This window comes from Salvelinus sp. IW2-2015, linkage group LG11 (genome assembly GCF_002910315.2).
Source record: "Salvelinus sp. IW2-2015 linkage group LG11, ASM291031v2, whole genome shotgun sequence".
Classification (NCBI taxonomy): Eukaryota; Metazoa; Chordata; class Actinopteri; order Salmoniformes; family Salmonidae; genus Salvelinus; species Salvelinus sp. IW2-2015.
Window position 1 is genome coordinate 9739927 of NC_036851.1, and position 16492 is coordinate 9756418.

Sequence of the window (16492 nt, forward strand, 5' to 3'; positions counted from 1 at the left end):
TAGTCTGACAATTAAAAAACAAATGTAGAAGTTTTTACACCTGTGTCACTTCTGTCCTTAGTTTGTTTGTCGTCGTCCCCCCCGTCTACTATAGCTACCCTAAGTGTTCTTGCTCCATGATCCATGGACCTGTACAGGTTAGGCAAGGACAGGGGCATAATAATCTAGTGGAAGTTCAGCATTGCCTTGACCAGCATGGCAGACAAGAGGAACATGCACTACTGCACAGCTGAACTTGGCCTAGATCATTACTGATAATCCTTGCTTAACCTGTACAGGTAGTATCAACTCAAATGTTTATGGGACAACTAGGGGACATTTTCTRGGCAGCTTCCAGTTAGGTCAGGTTTTCCCTTCATGTTAAGAGAATTATTACTAATTTCCAACACTTGAGGGCACTACAAACCACTCCATAATGTAGTCTTGTGCACTGTGTTATGAGAATGTGTCTTCTCGGATGCTTCAGTAGAGCAAGTACAGAAAACAACATGCTCCCTTTCATGTTCCAATGTATAGTGCCATGTTCAGTGTAAATCTAATACATTTTCAATCCTGCTACTATTCTCAGATGAATGGGCAATTGAAGGTCATACGCTGTATTCAGCTCAAGTAAATCCCCCCCCCCCCCCCCCCCACACCATCCAAACATTTCAGACACTGTAGTCATTCATATGAAACAAATCTTCTTTAATCACTATTAAAAACAACAGCATTTTGTAGAGGACTAACTGTTCCCTGTAGGCCCACATGAAACACTAAAATCAGCTTGAGGGTCCCTTCAGCAGAGCATTTCTTAGCTGATGGCAGTATGAAAGTGTGTTTTCTTGTTAAGTAGTTAGTGATGTTATAAAATGTGTGTTCATGAATAGGCTTTTGAATATGAAATCATATGTGAATAGTTTGTATACCAAAGAAACCAAGAAGAATACATCCATCTGTTTAATATGTTTGTGTTATTACACTTGTGTTAAAATCCATCAATGTACCCATTAGCCCATTTATTAGCCTGCACTGTGTCACACTCTATAACGCCTATGTAACTAGCCTACATCACTTAATGTAAAGTAAGACAGATCCATGTCTATTTTTAGTGCAGTCTATAGCTAGTGCACATGTTTTATTGTCATCACATCCCATGTTCATTTACATATATGCACACATTTCTTAGTTATCTGGAGAGAGAAAAACATGGATTCCTAGATCATCTGACCTATTAAACAGTCATTTAGTTCATAAATTAGTTCATAGACCAAAAATAACGTGTTCTAAACCTCTCCGCCAATAACAGCTATTTTTCAGTTCGCCCTTCCCCACTCAGACCACACCCAGACAGTCCTAGCTAAATTCTTGCTTGATAAATTGCCTTTCTAAGAAGCTATTTTGGTTTCTTTTTGACAATTTTCATTGAAAACAACCCAGAAATGATTTGATATTGAGATAAAAACGGATGCGTTGGACATTTAAATACAGTAGGCCTATTGCATTTCTGCAGAAAACTTCACAACGGGTGGTTAGACAATAAGAATTGTGAAAGATCTACGACGTCACATATCAACTGGGAGCAGAAAGGGAGCCAACAAATCTCCGTAGAAAGCAGGCGGCAGGTTGGCAGCTGAAGTGCACCAGCAGTTTCTCCAGATTTCCACTGGATAGCTATGTTTACTTGACTGCGCCGTTGAGTCTGGGAGCGCAGTCGCTCGTCCATGTGATTGGATTCCACCTTACCTTCACTTGGTCGGAAGAAACGTAGGAACGAGGAATAAGATTGATTGTATCGGTGCGGCTGTCAGAATTGATCATATTGTTTCTAAACGGTCAACACCACATAACCAATTCGCTTAGCCACTCGAGATTTGACTGCAACTTTCTGCGGCATTCTTTGACCTCCAAGAAGATTGCTCTGCGACCGACAGGATATATTGATGGAACGTTAGTTTACATCACTCAGAATAACGCAGCCGAGGACAGACTTTTTTTTCTGGACATTTTATGCGTGCCATAAAACGAGACATCCTCTATTTAGTATAGCAAATTCGCACAATCACGTCTCTTGAACGGGCCGGCAAGTATTTTGGATAACCGTTTCTCTTGTGTAGGCATATCAAACAGAAGTCAAGACGAAATCGTTCAAGAATCCTTGCGCCGGCCGTCAGTGCGCGCGTGCTTTTGGAAACATGGGCTGTACATTAAGTGCCGAAGATAAAGCTGCCGTGGAGAGATCAAAGATGATTGATAAAAATCTCCGCGAGGATGGAGAGAAGGCAGCAAGGGAGGTAAAACTGCTCTTACTAGGTAAGGGTTGCCGTTTATTCTTAATCCTTTGTTTGTCCGGGTGGACGGATAGCCAATGTACGTTCCTTGATGAGCTCTGTTTCTAGGCTGAGTGCTTCAAACTCTTTCTATTAGAATTTCCCGCAGTTTTGATGTGGTAGCGTAATGGGTTGAATTGTCATACACCAAACAAGCATCGCAAATCCATCACCACCTGGTCTCTTGCCACGGGTAGGGTGTTAATCAGCAGCGCGCACATTTGTTTTATTTACGTAAACTGCTGTGTGGTCGACTCTTCTGATGCTGAGCTTTCTCTGCCAACGCTGCAGAAATAACATAATTCGTGTAGCAGGGAACCAAAAGCAATTATCCTCGCGCAATAGAGCTTTCGATCAAGCAGATATTTCAATCAAGTCCATACATTCATCAATGTGGTTCTGAATTCTACCATGCATCTGCTTAGGTAAAAATGAACATGGATGAGTCATCAAGTCAGTCAATATTTTGTTCAGAACAGGTAGCGACATTCCTATTATTACACAGCTTTATTACACAACCCGTATTGAACAGGCATGCTAATGTATGCTGGAGAGTGATTTTGACAGGGATTTGTCAGGAATTTTACAGATTGACAGCAGGGTAGTTGCTAGGATTTTAAGACATTGAGGGCTTAACCCAAAGCCAGTAGGGGGCTCCGGGGGCATCCTCCCCTGGCAAAAAAAGAAGGAATTTCAATAGCTAAATGCATGAATTTGGTGCACTTTGTGAATAACATTGAGAGATTAAAACATTGAGAGATGAGATATTTTTCAGGTAACTTGCAAACTTGCACCTTCCCACCTTCACACCTACCACAGCATACGCTGCCACTAATAAATTACAGTAGCTATTGTGGGTCTCTATACTCTGGAACACTCTACTCTGGAACACATTCAGTGCATCTAAAATGTATTGCCAAAAACCTACATACCACTCAACAACTTAAAACAGACTCTGACCTGTCTAATGAGCCAAACTGATTAAAGAATCCCACAGAATGTCCTCACCCTCTCTCTCACACACGAACACAACAACACACACCATGCAATAATTAGAGTCCATAGAGTGGCGTTAAGTGATACAGTCTACTCTGTGCTCACCCCTCTGTCTCTCTCCATCACTTTCTCTGTGTCATCTGTTGCTGTCTTTCTTGTCTGCCCTCTTCTGTTGCTGTCTCTTAGTCTTCTATGTTGCTGTCTCATTTGTCTAACCTCCTCTCTCATCCTGTCCTGGTTGTAAAAAATGTAAACGTATAAAAAAAATGATAGTAATTTCAGTCTTTTTCACCTCACCTGCAAATTTGTTGTCAACCTAAAAATGCAGTGACTGCCATTAAGAAATCAAGGTACTCCCGCCTCTCCTGAATCTCAGTTTGCAGTTGCTCTACAATGTCTCCAAGACCCTACACTACTACTAAAACTCTTCCAAGACACCCTAGTAGCTTAGCGCATAGCGTTTTTCTCATGGTCACGGAATGAGTTCAGAGCTCTCTTCTAATTTGTGTACCTGGTGCTGATCAATGTATCCTTACTGTTTCTTCTGTGCTGTCTTCCATACAGTCTACAGGACAGGCAGAAGGCTGCATTTCTAACCAATCAAGTATTCTAATCAATCAAAGGTTTCAAAACATTTGTGTTGAAAGGCCCTCTTTTTCAAAGCAAAGTGGTTAAGGGGATACTGGGGTAGCTTAATGAAAAATGTTTCTTTTTTACAGCCAAATCTCTATTKATGTATTGATGTAAATGGCATGTTATAGAAAGGTCCAGACACTTMTTTTTTCGGATTTCACTTGTTTTTGAGAAACTTACCCCAAACGAAATAGTTTTTCCCCCTCATCAATCTCATGTTTTTAGAAAGTTTTATTCTAAATAAAAACAGAAATACCTCATTTACATAAGTATTCATACACTTTGCTATGAGACTGGAAATTGAGCTCAGGTGCATCCTGTTTCCATTTATAATCCTTGAGATACTTCTACAACTTGATTGGAGTCCACCTGTGGTACATTCAATTGATTGGACATGATTTGGAAAGGCACACACCTGTCTATATAAGGTCTCACAGTTGACAGTGTATGTCAGAGCAAAAACCAAGCCATGAGGTCGAAGGAATTGTCCATAGAACTCCGAGACAGGACTGTGTCAATGCACAAATCTGGGGAAGGGTACCAAAACATTTCTGCAGCATTGAAGGTCCCCAAGAACACAGTGGCATCCACCATTCTTAAATGGAAGAAGTTTGGAACCACCAAGACTCTTCCTAGAGCTGGCCACCCGGCCAAACTGAGCAATCGGGGGGAAATGGCATTGGTCAGGTGACCAACAACCCGATGGTCACTCTGACAGAGCTCTAGTGATAGGAGAACCTTCCAGAAGAACCTGTGGAGATAGGAGAACCTTCCAGAAGGACAACCATCTCTGCAGCACTCCACCAATCAGGCTTTTATGGTAGAGTGGCCAGACGGAAGCAACTCCTCAGTAAAAGGCACATGACAGCACACTTGAAGTTTGCCAAAAGGCACCTAAAGACTCTTAGACTAGAGGTCGACCGATTAATCGGAATGGCCGATTAATTAGGGCCTATTTCAAGTTTTCATAACAATCGGAAATCGGTATTTTTGGACACCGATTTGTCCGATTATTATTATTATTTTACACCATTATTTATCCTTTATTTAACTAGACAAGTCAGTTAAGAACACATTCTTATTTTCAATGACAGCCTAGGAACGGTGGGTTAACTGCCTTGTTCAGGGGCAGAATGACWGATTTTTACCTTGTCAGCTCGGGGATTCAATCTTGCGACCTTTCAGTTACTAGTCCAACGCTCTAACCACCTGATTACATTGCAGTCCACGAGTGTAACGTTCCTGACCTGTTTTCTGTTGTTTTTGTATGTGTATATGGTCAGGGCGTGAGTTTTGGGTGGGCAGTCTATGTTTTCTGTTTCTATGTTGGTTTTGGGTTGCCTGGTATGGCTCTTAATTAGAGGCAGGTGTTTTGCGTTTTCCTCTAATTAAGAGTCATATTTAGGTAGGGTGTTCTCACTGTTTGTTTGTGGGTGATTGTCTCCTGTGTCGTCTATGTATGTACCATACGGGACTGTTTGGCTGTTCGTTCGTTTTGATGTAGTCTGTTCCTGTCCGTGAGTTCTACGTTTAGTTAGTTTAATTCATGTTCAGGTTTCGTCTACGTCGTTTTCTTGTTTTGTAATTTTGTAAGTGTTTGTTTCGTGTTGCCATCGTTTCAAATAAAGAGATGGCTTATTTCCCTAATGCTGCGTATTGGTCCACTGATCCTTCTCTCCTCTCCTCATCTGAGGAGGAGGAGGACAACAGTCCATTACAGAATCACCCACCAACCTAGGACCAAGCGGCAAGGGAATGCTCAACAGAGCAACCAGGACTTCTGGACTTGGGAGAGGATCCTGGACGGTAAGAGGACCCTGGGCTCAGCCAGGGGAATATCGCCGTCCCAAGGCGGAGTTGGAAGCTGCGAAGGCTGAGAGGCGCTGGTATGAGGAGGCAGCGCGGCGACGCGGTTGGGAGCCCGTGAGTCAACCCAAACATTTCTTGGGGGGAGCACACGAGGAGTGTGGCAAAGCCGGGTAGCGATACCTGAGCCAACTCCCCGTGCTTACCGTGGAGGTAGAAGCGTCGTACTGGTAAGACAACCGTGTTATGCGGTAAAGCGCACGGTGTCCCCAGTACGCGTGCTTAGCCCAGTGCGGCTATTCCACCTTGCCGCACTGGGAGGGCTAAGTTGGGCATCGAGCTGGATGTCATGAAGCCGGCCCAACGCATCTGGCCACCAGTGCGTCTCCTGGGCCGGCATACATGGCACCAGCCTTACGAATGGTGTCCCCGGTTCGCCAGCATAGGCCAGTGCGGGCTATTCCACCTTCGCCGCACTGGGCAGGGCTACGGGCACCATTCAACCTGGTAAGGTTGGGCAGGCTCGGTGCTCAAGAGCACGTGTCCTCCTTCACGGTCCGGTATACCCGGTGCCACCTCCATGTACCAGTCCTCCGGTGGCAGCCCCCCGTACCAGGCTGTCTCTCCGGGTTCTCTCTCCAGCTGTTCCTCCTCTCCAGCGCAGCCAGTGCCTATACCACGCACCAGGCCTACTGTGCGCCTCAGCAGGGCAGAGTCGGCCGTCTGCCAACGCCTGCTGCACTGCCTGTCTGCCCAGCGCCGTCTGAGCCACGTCTGCCCAGCGGCGCTGAACTGCCCGTCTGCCCAGCGGCGCCTGAACTGCCCGTCTGCCCAGGCGGCCTGAACTGCCCGTCTCGCCACGGCGCCTGAACTGCCCGTCTGCCCAGCGGCGCCTGAACTGGCCCGTCTGCCCAGCGGCCCTGAAACTGCCCGTCTGCCCAGCGGCGCCTAACTGCCCGTCTGCCCAGCGGCGCCTGAACTGCCCGTCTGCCCACGGCGCCTGAACGCCCGTCTTGCACTGCCCGTCTGCCCCAACGGCGCCTGAACTGCCCGTCTGCCATGAGCCTGCAAAGCTGCCCGTCTGCCATGAGCCTGCAAAAGCCGCCCGCTGCCAAGAGCCTACAAGCCTTCCGCCAGACCGGATCAGCCAGAGCCTTCCGCCAGCCGGATCAGCCAGAGCCTTCCGCCAGACCGGACCAAGTTCCCCAGCGATCAGCCAGAGCCTTCCGCAGACCGGATCAGCCAGAGCCTTCCGCCAGACCGGATCAGCCCAGAGCCTTCGCCAGACCGGATCAACCAGAGCCTTCCGCCAGACCGGATCAGCAAGAGCCGTCCAGCCAGGACCTTGCCAGAGCCGTCCAGCCAGGACCTGCCAGAGCCGTCCAGCCAGGGACCTGCCAGAGCCGTCCAGCCAGGACCTGCCAGACCGGTCCAGCCAGACCTGCAGAGCCGTTCCAGCCAGGACCTCCAGAGTCCCTCAGCCAGGACCTGCCAGAGTCCCTCAGCCAGGACCTGCCAGAGTCCCTCAGCCAGGACCTGCCAGAGTTCCTCAGCCAGGATCTGCCAGAGTATCTCAGCCGGGACCTGCCCTTTCCCGTGCTGCCCCTTATCCGGTGCTGCCCCTTGTCCCGGTGCTGCCCCTTGTCCGGTGCTGCCCCTATCCCGTGCTGCCCCTGTGTCCCGTGCTACCCCTTGTCCCGGTGCTCCCTTGTCCCGGTGCTGCCCCTTCTCCCGGTGCTGCCGTTCATTTAGGGATGTTAGTTTGAGGGTTGTCATGGGAGGGAAGACAGAAGCGGGGAGTGACTATTGGTTGTGTGGGACAGCGTCCGGAGCCTGAGCCACCACCGTGGTCAACTGCCCCACCCAGACCCTCCCCTGGACTTTGTGCTGGTGCGCCCGGCGTTCGCACCTTGAGGGGGGGTCATGTACGTTCCTGACCTGTTTTCTGTTGTTTTTGTATGTATATGGTCAGGGCGTGAGTTTTGGTGGCAGTCTATGTTTTCTGTTTCTATGGTTGGTTTGGTTGCCTGTATGGCTCTTAATTAGAGGCAGGGTTTTGCGTTTTCCTCTAATTAAGAGTCATATTTAGTAGGGTGTCTCACTGTTTGTTTGTGGGTGATTTCTCCTTGTGTCTCTATGTATGTACCATACGGGACTGTTTGGCTGTCGTTCGTTTTGATGTAGTCTGTTCCTGTCCCGTGAGTTCTACGTTTAGTTAGTTTAATTCATGTTCAGTTTCGTCTACGTCGTTTTCTTGTTTTTGTAATTTTGTAAAGTGGGGGGGTTTTTTTTGGGTTTTTTTTTTTTTTTTTTCGTGGGTGCCCAAAATCGGGTTTTCAAAAATTTAAAAAAAGGAGGGGGGGGGAATTGGGGGGGGGGGGCTTTTATTTTTTTCCCCCTTTTTTAATGCTGCGTATTGGTCCACTGATCCTTCTCTCCTCTCCTCATCTGAGGAGGAGGAGGACAACAGTCCTTACAACGAGGAGCCTGCCTGTTACGCGAATGCAGTAAGAAGCCAAGGGAAGTTGCTAGCTAGCATTAAACTTATCTTATAAAAAACAATCAATCAATCATAATCACTAGTTAACTACACATGGTTGATGATATTACTAGTTTATCTAGCGTGACCTGCGTTGCATATAATCGATGCGGTGCGTATTCACGAAAAAGGACTGTCTTGCTCCAATGTGTACCTAACCATAAACATCAATGCCTTTCTTAAAATCAATACACAGAAGTATATATTTTTAAACCTGCATATTTTGCTAAAAGAAATCCAGGTTAGCAGGCAATATTAACCAGATGAAATTGTGTCACTTCTCTTGCTTTCATTGCACGCAGAGTTAGTGTATATGCAACAGTTTGGGCCGCCTAATTTGCCAGAATTTTAAGTAATTATGACATAACATTGAAGGTTGTGCAATGTAACAGGAATATTTAGACTTATGGATGCCACCCGTTAGATAAAATACGGAACGGTTCCGTATTTCACTGAAAACGTCTTGTTTTCGAGATGATAGTTTCCGGATTCGACCATATTAATGACCTAAGGCTCTTATTTCTGTGTGTTATTATGTTATAATTAAGTCTATGATTTGATATTTGATAGAGCAGTCTGACTGAGCGATGGTAGGCACCAGCAGGCTCGTAAGCATTCATTCAAACAGCACTTTCGTGCGTTTTGCCAGCAGCTCGTTGCTGTGCTTCAAGCATTGCGCTCTTTATGACTTCAAGCCTATTAACTCCCGAGATTAGGCTGGTGTAACCGATGTGAAATGGCTAGCTAGTTAGCGGGGTGCGCGCTAATAGCATTTCAAACGTCACTCGCTCTGAGACTTGGAGTGGTTGTTCCCTTGCTCTGCTTTGTGGAGCGATGGGTAACGCTGCTTCGAGGGTGGCTGTTGTCGATGTGTTCCTGGTTCGAGCCCAGGTAGGGGCGAGGAGAGGGACGGAAGCTATACTGTTATACTGGCAATACTAAAGTTCCTATAAGAACATCCAATAGTCAAAGGTATATGAAATACAAATCGTATAGAGAGAAATTGTCCTATAAATCCTATAATAACTACAACCTAAAACTTCTTACCTGGGAATATTGAAGACTCATGTTAAAAGCAACCACCAGCTTTCATATGTTCTCATGTTCTGAGCAAGGACCTTAAACGTTAGCTTTTTTACATAGCACATATTGCACTTTTACTTTCTTCTCCAACACTTTGTTTTTGCATTATTTAAACCAAATTGAACATGTTTCATTATTTATTTGAGGCGAAATTGATTTTATTGATGTATTATATTAAGTTAAAATAAGTGTTCATTCAGTATTGTTGTAATTGTCATTATTACAAAACAATGTAAAAAAATCGGCCGATTAATCGGTATCGGCCTTTTTTGGTCCTCCAATAATCGGTATCGGCGTTGAAAAAATCATAAGCGGTCGACCTCTATCTCAGACCATGAGAAACAAGATTATTTGGTCTGATGAAACCAAGATTGAACTCTTTGGCCTGAATGCCAAGTGTCATGTCTGGAGAAAACCTGGCACCATCCCTACGGTGAAGCAAGGGGTGGTAGCAGTATCATGCTGTGGGGATGTTTTTCAGCAACAGGGACTGGGAGACTAGTCGGGACCGAGGCAAAGATGAATGGAGCAAAGTACAGAGAGATCCTTGATGAAAACCTGCTCCAGAGCAATCAGGACCTCAGCCTGGGGTGAAGTTTCACCTTCCAAAAGGACAACGACCTAAGCACACAGCCAAGACAACACAGGAGTGGCTTCGGGACAAGTCTCTGAATGTCCTTGAGTGGCCCAGCCAGAGCAGGGACTTGAACCCGATCGAACATCTCTGGAGAGAACTGAAAATAGCTGTGCAGCAACGCTCCCTATCCAACCTGACAGAGCTTGAGAGGATCTGCAGAGAAAAATGGGAGAAACTACCCAAATACAGGTGTGCCAAGCTTGTAGCATCATATCCAAGAAGAGTCAATGCTGTAATAGCTGCCAAAAGTGATTCAACAAAGTACTGAGTAAAAGGTCTGAATACTAATGTAAATGTGATATTTCAGTTTATTTTTTATAAATTAGCAAAAATGTATAAAAAACGTTTTTTTGCTATGTCATTATGGGGTATTGCGTGTAGACTGATGAGTAAAAAAATCAATTTAATACATTTTAGAATAAGGCTGTAACGTAACAAAATGTGGAAAAAGTCAAGGGGTCTGAATACTTTCCATAGGTACTGTATATATTGTATATGTAAAGAAAATATTAAATCAAGAACAATCTGATGGGTGACAATATTAGCCTATCACTATCACTGAATGATGCCCAGCATGTGTGCAGTAAGGCAAGAAACTGTGCATCCCTTTTTTGCGACCTTTTTCAAATCATAGTCGCACACCTCATGTACAGTCGAAGTCGGAAGTTTACATACACCTTAGCCAAATACATTTAAACACCATTTTTCACAATTCCTGACATTTAATCTGAGTAAAAATTCCCTGTTTTAGGTGAGTTAGGATCACCACTTTATTTTAAGAATGTGAAATGTCAGAATAATAGTAGAGAGAATGATTTATTTCAGCTTTTATTTCTTTCATCACATTCCCAGTGGGTCAGAAGTTTACATACTCTCAATTAATATTTGGTAGCATTGCCTTTAAAATGTATAACTTGGGTCAAATGTTTCGGGTAGCCTTCCACAAACTTCCCACAATAAGGTGGTTGAATTTTGGCCCATTCCTCCTGACAGAGCTGGTGTAACTGAGTCAGGTTTGTAGGCCTCCTTAATCGCACACGCTTTTTCAGTTTTGCCCACAAATTTTCTATAGGATTGAGGTTAGGGCTTTGTGATGGCCACTCCTATACCTTGACTTTGTTGTCCTTAAGCCATTTTGCCACAACTTTGGAAGTATGCTTGGGGTCATCGTCCATTTGTAAGACCCATTTGCGACCAAGCTTTAACTTCCTGACTGATGTCTTGAGATGTTGCTTCAATATATCCACATAATTTTGCTTCTCATGATGCCATCTATTTTGTGAAGTGCACCAGTCCCTCCTGCAGCAAAGCACCCCCACAACATGATGCTGCCACCCCCGTGCTTCACGGTTGGGATGGTGTTCTTCAGCTTGCAAGACCCCCCCTTTTTCCTCCAGACATAACGATGGTCCTTATGGCCAAACAGTTCTATTTTTGTCTCATCAGACCACAGGACATTTCTCCAAAAAGTACGATCTTTGTCCCCATGTGCAGTTGCAAACCACAGTCTGGCTTTTTTATGGAGGTTTTGGAGCAGTGGCTTCTTCCTTGCTGAGCGGCCTTTCAGGGTATGTCGATATAGGACTCGTTTTACTGTGGATATAGATACKTTTGTACCTGTTTCCTCCAGCATCTTCACAAGGTCCTTTGCTGTTTTTCTGGGATTGATTTGCACTTTTCGCACCAAAGTACGTTCATCTCTAGGAGACAAATAAGCTGTCTGTAAACAATTGTTGGAAAAAGGATTTATGTCATGCACAAAGTAGATGTCCTAACCGACTTGCCAAAACTATAGTTTGTTAAAAATAAATTTGTGGAGTGGTTGAAAAACAAGTTTTAATGACTCTAACCTAAGTGTATGTGAACTTCCGACTTCAACTGTAGCCTAGCCCACAGGCCTATATGTTTTGATAAGGTTTGTGTCACAACTAAAGTGGCCAAATAACTTCTTATAATTAATTACATTAATACGCTTTACAACTGGTGTCGAGCCTAACTGGCATACATACGCAGCGCGTGAGTTTCAAGTTTGGGGAAGATCATTTTCTTCATAAAAATGCAAATTTATAATTAAGGCATTACATGCAAAATCACATTTGCGGTCACTTTTTCCTGCTAATTGATTGCATTTTGGAACATTCGCGCTTGTAACCTACTGCCGTGTGCGCTTTGCTGTGATTATGTGAAGAAATAGACTAATAGTTTATCAAGATTGTTAAGCTAAACGTTCTAATCTGTGTCGTCAGCCTCATTGCATCATTTTTTTTTTTTATGTTAGTGGTGTTAATTTGGAATTTATCACATCCCACAACTGTCTCAAACTATGTTTGGAATAGTTATTTCTCGCACAGATTAGAATAGGTCAACTTTTGTGCTATGGGGGATAGTAGATTGACATAGGCATCCTATGTCAATCTACTATCCCCCATAGTACAAAAGTTGATATGCTAGTGCTTATGCTGTTCATTAGGCCTACTCAACTTGTTGGCTGACGAAAAGCAGATGTGGACAGTTCTTCCAATATCTTCAATATGCGCCTCGGAATTGGATAAGGACGTGTGCTCTTGCGTCCCCGATGTGTGTGTTTTCACTTGTAGCCTGTGAGAAGGACCCGATCGTGTGACGGGCATTGGCTAGTAAGAATTGAGCTATCTGAGAGAGCCATATGTGTGAGAGGTGGTTCGGAGCACGCAGCAGGGAGCAGGGAATAATAAGTATTATATTCAGCCCAAGGGCACAACGGCCACTGGCATTGTGGCCACACAACGGGATGCCGCCGGGAAATTTGAAGCATTATCAAGTGCCTGTGAAATTGTGAATGAGAGACTGATGAAGTGGGTACAGCCTGCGCAAGAAACAAAGCAGAGCTCATGCCTTTTATGCAACTTTTTTCAAATCATCATTAGAGTCGCATCATGCAGCCTTAGAATGTATTAAAAATACAAACGTTGGGCTATATAACTCTAATTTAAGCATATAGGAAGACCTGTTTCTTTGTTAACCGCTCAACACAGAATAGAAGTATGTGCACACTCCCTCAGAAATATTTTGGTGAAAAGATCCTTTCTGTTTTATATAGCTATGTTCAATTGTATTCTTCATACTATAAAATAATATAAAATAATGCCACTGAATTCTAAGCAAATCTTGTCTGCTAAATGAACTAGTGTAGCCCTCAGCCATATGGCATAGCCAGATCAGGGCCTAACATAAGAACAAGGAGTATGCTATTCTGTTCTTCTGAACTAGACTACATTTTCTTCATATCATGTTTCTTAAGACTTGTCTAAATTTCATAATGGATTTATTTTGATGGTGTAGGCTATGGATTTATTAGACTTTTTAAAATGTAGCTGTTCCAAAGGTCTGCATCAGTGGCTTGAAGGCTGTGCGTGTATGCCAGGAGATGCTAAATGTGTTTATGTTAATTAACGGTCAATTACCATGAGACGGGGCAGTTATTTGCTTAACAATCACCGCCTGACAAAATGTCATGACCGCCACAGCCCTAGCCTGGACCATGAAAAACACCCCCAGACCATTATTCCTCCTCCAACAAACTTTACATTTGGCACTATGCATTGGGGCAGGTAGCGTTCTCCTGGCATCCGCCAAACCTAGATTCGTCCGTCTGACTGCCAGATGGTGAAGCGTGATGCATCACTCCAGAAAACGCGTTTTCACTGCTCCAGAGTCAAATGGCGGTGAGCTTTACACCTCTCCAGCCGACGCTTGGCATTGTGCATGGTGATCTTAGGCTTGTGTGCAGCTGTTTGGCCATGGAAACCCATTTCATGAAGCTCCCTACGAACAGATCTTAGAGATTTATGGAGATTGCATAGCTGTGTGCTCGCTTGTATACACCTGTTAGCAATGGGTGTGGCTGAAATAGCCGAATCAACTAATTTGAAGGGGAGTCCACATACTTTTGTATATATAGTGTATGTTTGGCTTCATTGTCTTAGTAGTGACATTAAATTGTTATCCAGTAGGCTAACCCAACATGCACAGTTACTCTCTGAATCCCATGTTATCTGTGTCATATCACAATTAGCTTGTACTTTTCTCACGTCTGATCTCAATACCACCCTCCTGTTAGCACTCAAACCCCCAAATTTAACCATCAGTAAAGTATTCTGGTCTCATGGCTGAATAATAGAATCAATGCATTGAGGAGTACGTTGTGAACAATAACAGTAGCCTACCCTGGGTAACCTTCTTGTTATTGCTGATTTTTTTATTTAAAAAAAGTTTTTTACCCCCAATTTCATGGTATACAATTGGTAGTTACAGTCTTGTCTCATCGCTGAAACTCCCATACGGCCTCAGGAGAGGCGAAGGTCGAGAGCCGTGCATCCTCCGAAACACAACCCGCACTGCTTCTTGAAACAATGCCCGCTTAACCCGGAAGCCAACCGCACCCATGTGTCGGAGGAAATGCCATGATCGTGTCAGCATGCATTGCGCCCTGCCCGCCACAGGAGTTGCTAGAGCGCAATGGGACAAGAACATCCCTGCCGGCCAAACCCTCCCCTAACCTGGACGACGCTGGGCCAGTTGTGTGCCGCCTCATGGGGCTCCCGGTCGCGGCCGGCTGCAACAGAACCTGGACTCGAACCAGGATCTCTAGTGGCACAACTAGCACTGCGATGCAGTGCCTTAGACCACTGCACCACTCAGGAGGTCCGCTATTGCTGATTCTTATCCCAACCTCAAATTTGTTGGTAAACTACAAAATGACTCACTCCTTTCAATTGCAGTGCTGGAAGGACAACAGCACTTTAACTTGTAGAGATTGAGTATTTTGCAGGAGACTCAACAAAACAAAGTACTGTATCTACGATACCACACATTCCTACCAATCACAGTGCTGTAAACAAAAACACCCAATGTTTTCACTTCTGCTGAACATGCCTATTTGTATGATGATCTATATTGGAACCCTTCAAGGTGCTCAAAACAAAGCCAAAGAAAATATGGAAATATGGAGTAAATTACTGCCCAGGGTCCTGAGTCGCATAGGTTCCCGGTTTGCAGAGGGAACCACAATGGAGTCGTATGTCCTGTGATGTCCCACACTGGAGTCTTACGTCCTGTGATGTCCCACAATGGAGTCTTACGTCCTGTGATGTCCCACAATGGAGTCGTATGTCCTGTGATATCCCACACTGGAGTCTTACGTCCTGTGATGTCCCACACTGGAGTCTTACGTCCTGTGAATATCCCCAAACTTGGAGTCTTCGTCCTGTGAATTCCCACAGCGGATCTCTAACGTCCCTGTGATGTCCCCACACTGGAGTCTTACGTCCTGTGATGTCCACCACTGGAGTCTTACGTCCTGTGATATCCCACAGCGGAGTCTTACGTCCTGTGATGTCCCACACTGGAGTTTACGTCTGTGGATATCCCACCTGGAGTCTTACGTCCTGTGATATCCCACACTGGAGTCTTACGTCCTGTGATTCCCACACTGGAGTCTTACGTCTGTGATATCCCACACTGGAGTTTACGTCCTGTGATATCCCAAACTGGAGTCTTACGTCCTGTGATATCCCACAGCTGGAGTCTTACGTCCTGTGATGTCCGCTGGAGTTTTCGTCCTGTGATGTCCCCACACTGGAGTCTTACGTCCTGTGATATCCCACACTGGAGTCTTACGTCCTGTGATATCCCACAGCGGAGTCTTACGTCCTGTGATATCTCACAGCGGAGTCTTACGTCCTGTGATGTCCCACACTGGAGTCTTATGTCCTGTGATCCCACAGCGGAGTCGTATGTCCTGTGATGTCCCACACTGGAGTCATATGTCCTGTGATGTCCCACACTGGAGTCATATGTCCTGTGATATCTCACAGCGGAGTCTTATGTCCTGTGATGTCCCACAGCGGAGTCTTACGTCCTGTGATGTCCCACACTGGAGTCTTATGTCCTGTGATATCCCACAGCGGAGTCTTACGTCCTGTGATGGGCGTAAAGATGTTACTGTAACATCTGCTGACAAAGCTTGGCTGTACAGTACCTCTTTCGTCATCTTGGCCAATGTTCTGATAGAAATACTGTGTGCCTGAATACAGAAATCCTCAATTTGCACACCATCTCGCCCCCTGAAAAAGGGCCAAAGTTGAAAGAACTACATTTTGGGGAGCTGCCGGGAAACTAAAACTCTGAACCAACTATATTAAGAGCAGTASCATTAATCTCACCATCGCTGTTTTTATCATGAGAAAGTGACCAAAAACCATGTTCCATTTTGAATGGAAGGATTTGTATGGAAAGCCAAGTTGAAGCCAGCATTAGATGTTGTCGTCATAATAAGCACATGTGGTTTTACCGCAACATCCTTCAATTGTAGTGGCGGGAAACAAATGAGTGGCCACATCTTTCACAAAAACGGATTAACATTTTTATCACGGACAATTATAAGGGAGCCGGCAAACTTATAAATTGGCTACAATAAGTAGCCAAATAAGGACTTTTCACGCACCAAAT

At 44.9% G+C, this 16492-nt stretch overlaps 1 protein-coding gene across 1 annotated transcript in view; it reads left to right on the forward strand.

The window, feature by feature from the left end:
- Window positions 1–1985: 1985 nt before the first annotated feature.
- LOC111969763 (guanine nucleotide-binding protein G(i) subunit alpha-2) overlaps window positions 1986–16492 on the forward strand; it is a 152778-nt gene continuing 138271 nt past the window's right edge. The window contains exon 1 of the mRNA XM_023996010.2: window positions 1986–2292. Coding sequence (XP_023851778.1) covers window positions 2175–2292 — 118 coding nt within the window. The 5' untranslated portion in view covers window positions 1986–2174. The remainder of the gene's footprint in view (window positions 2293–16492) is intronic.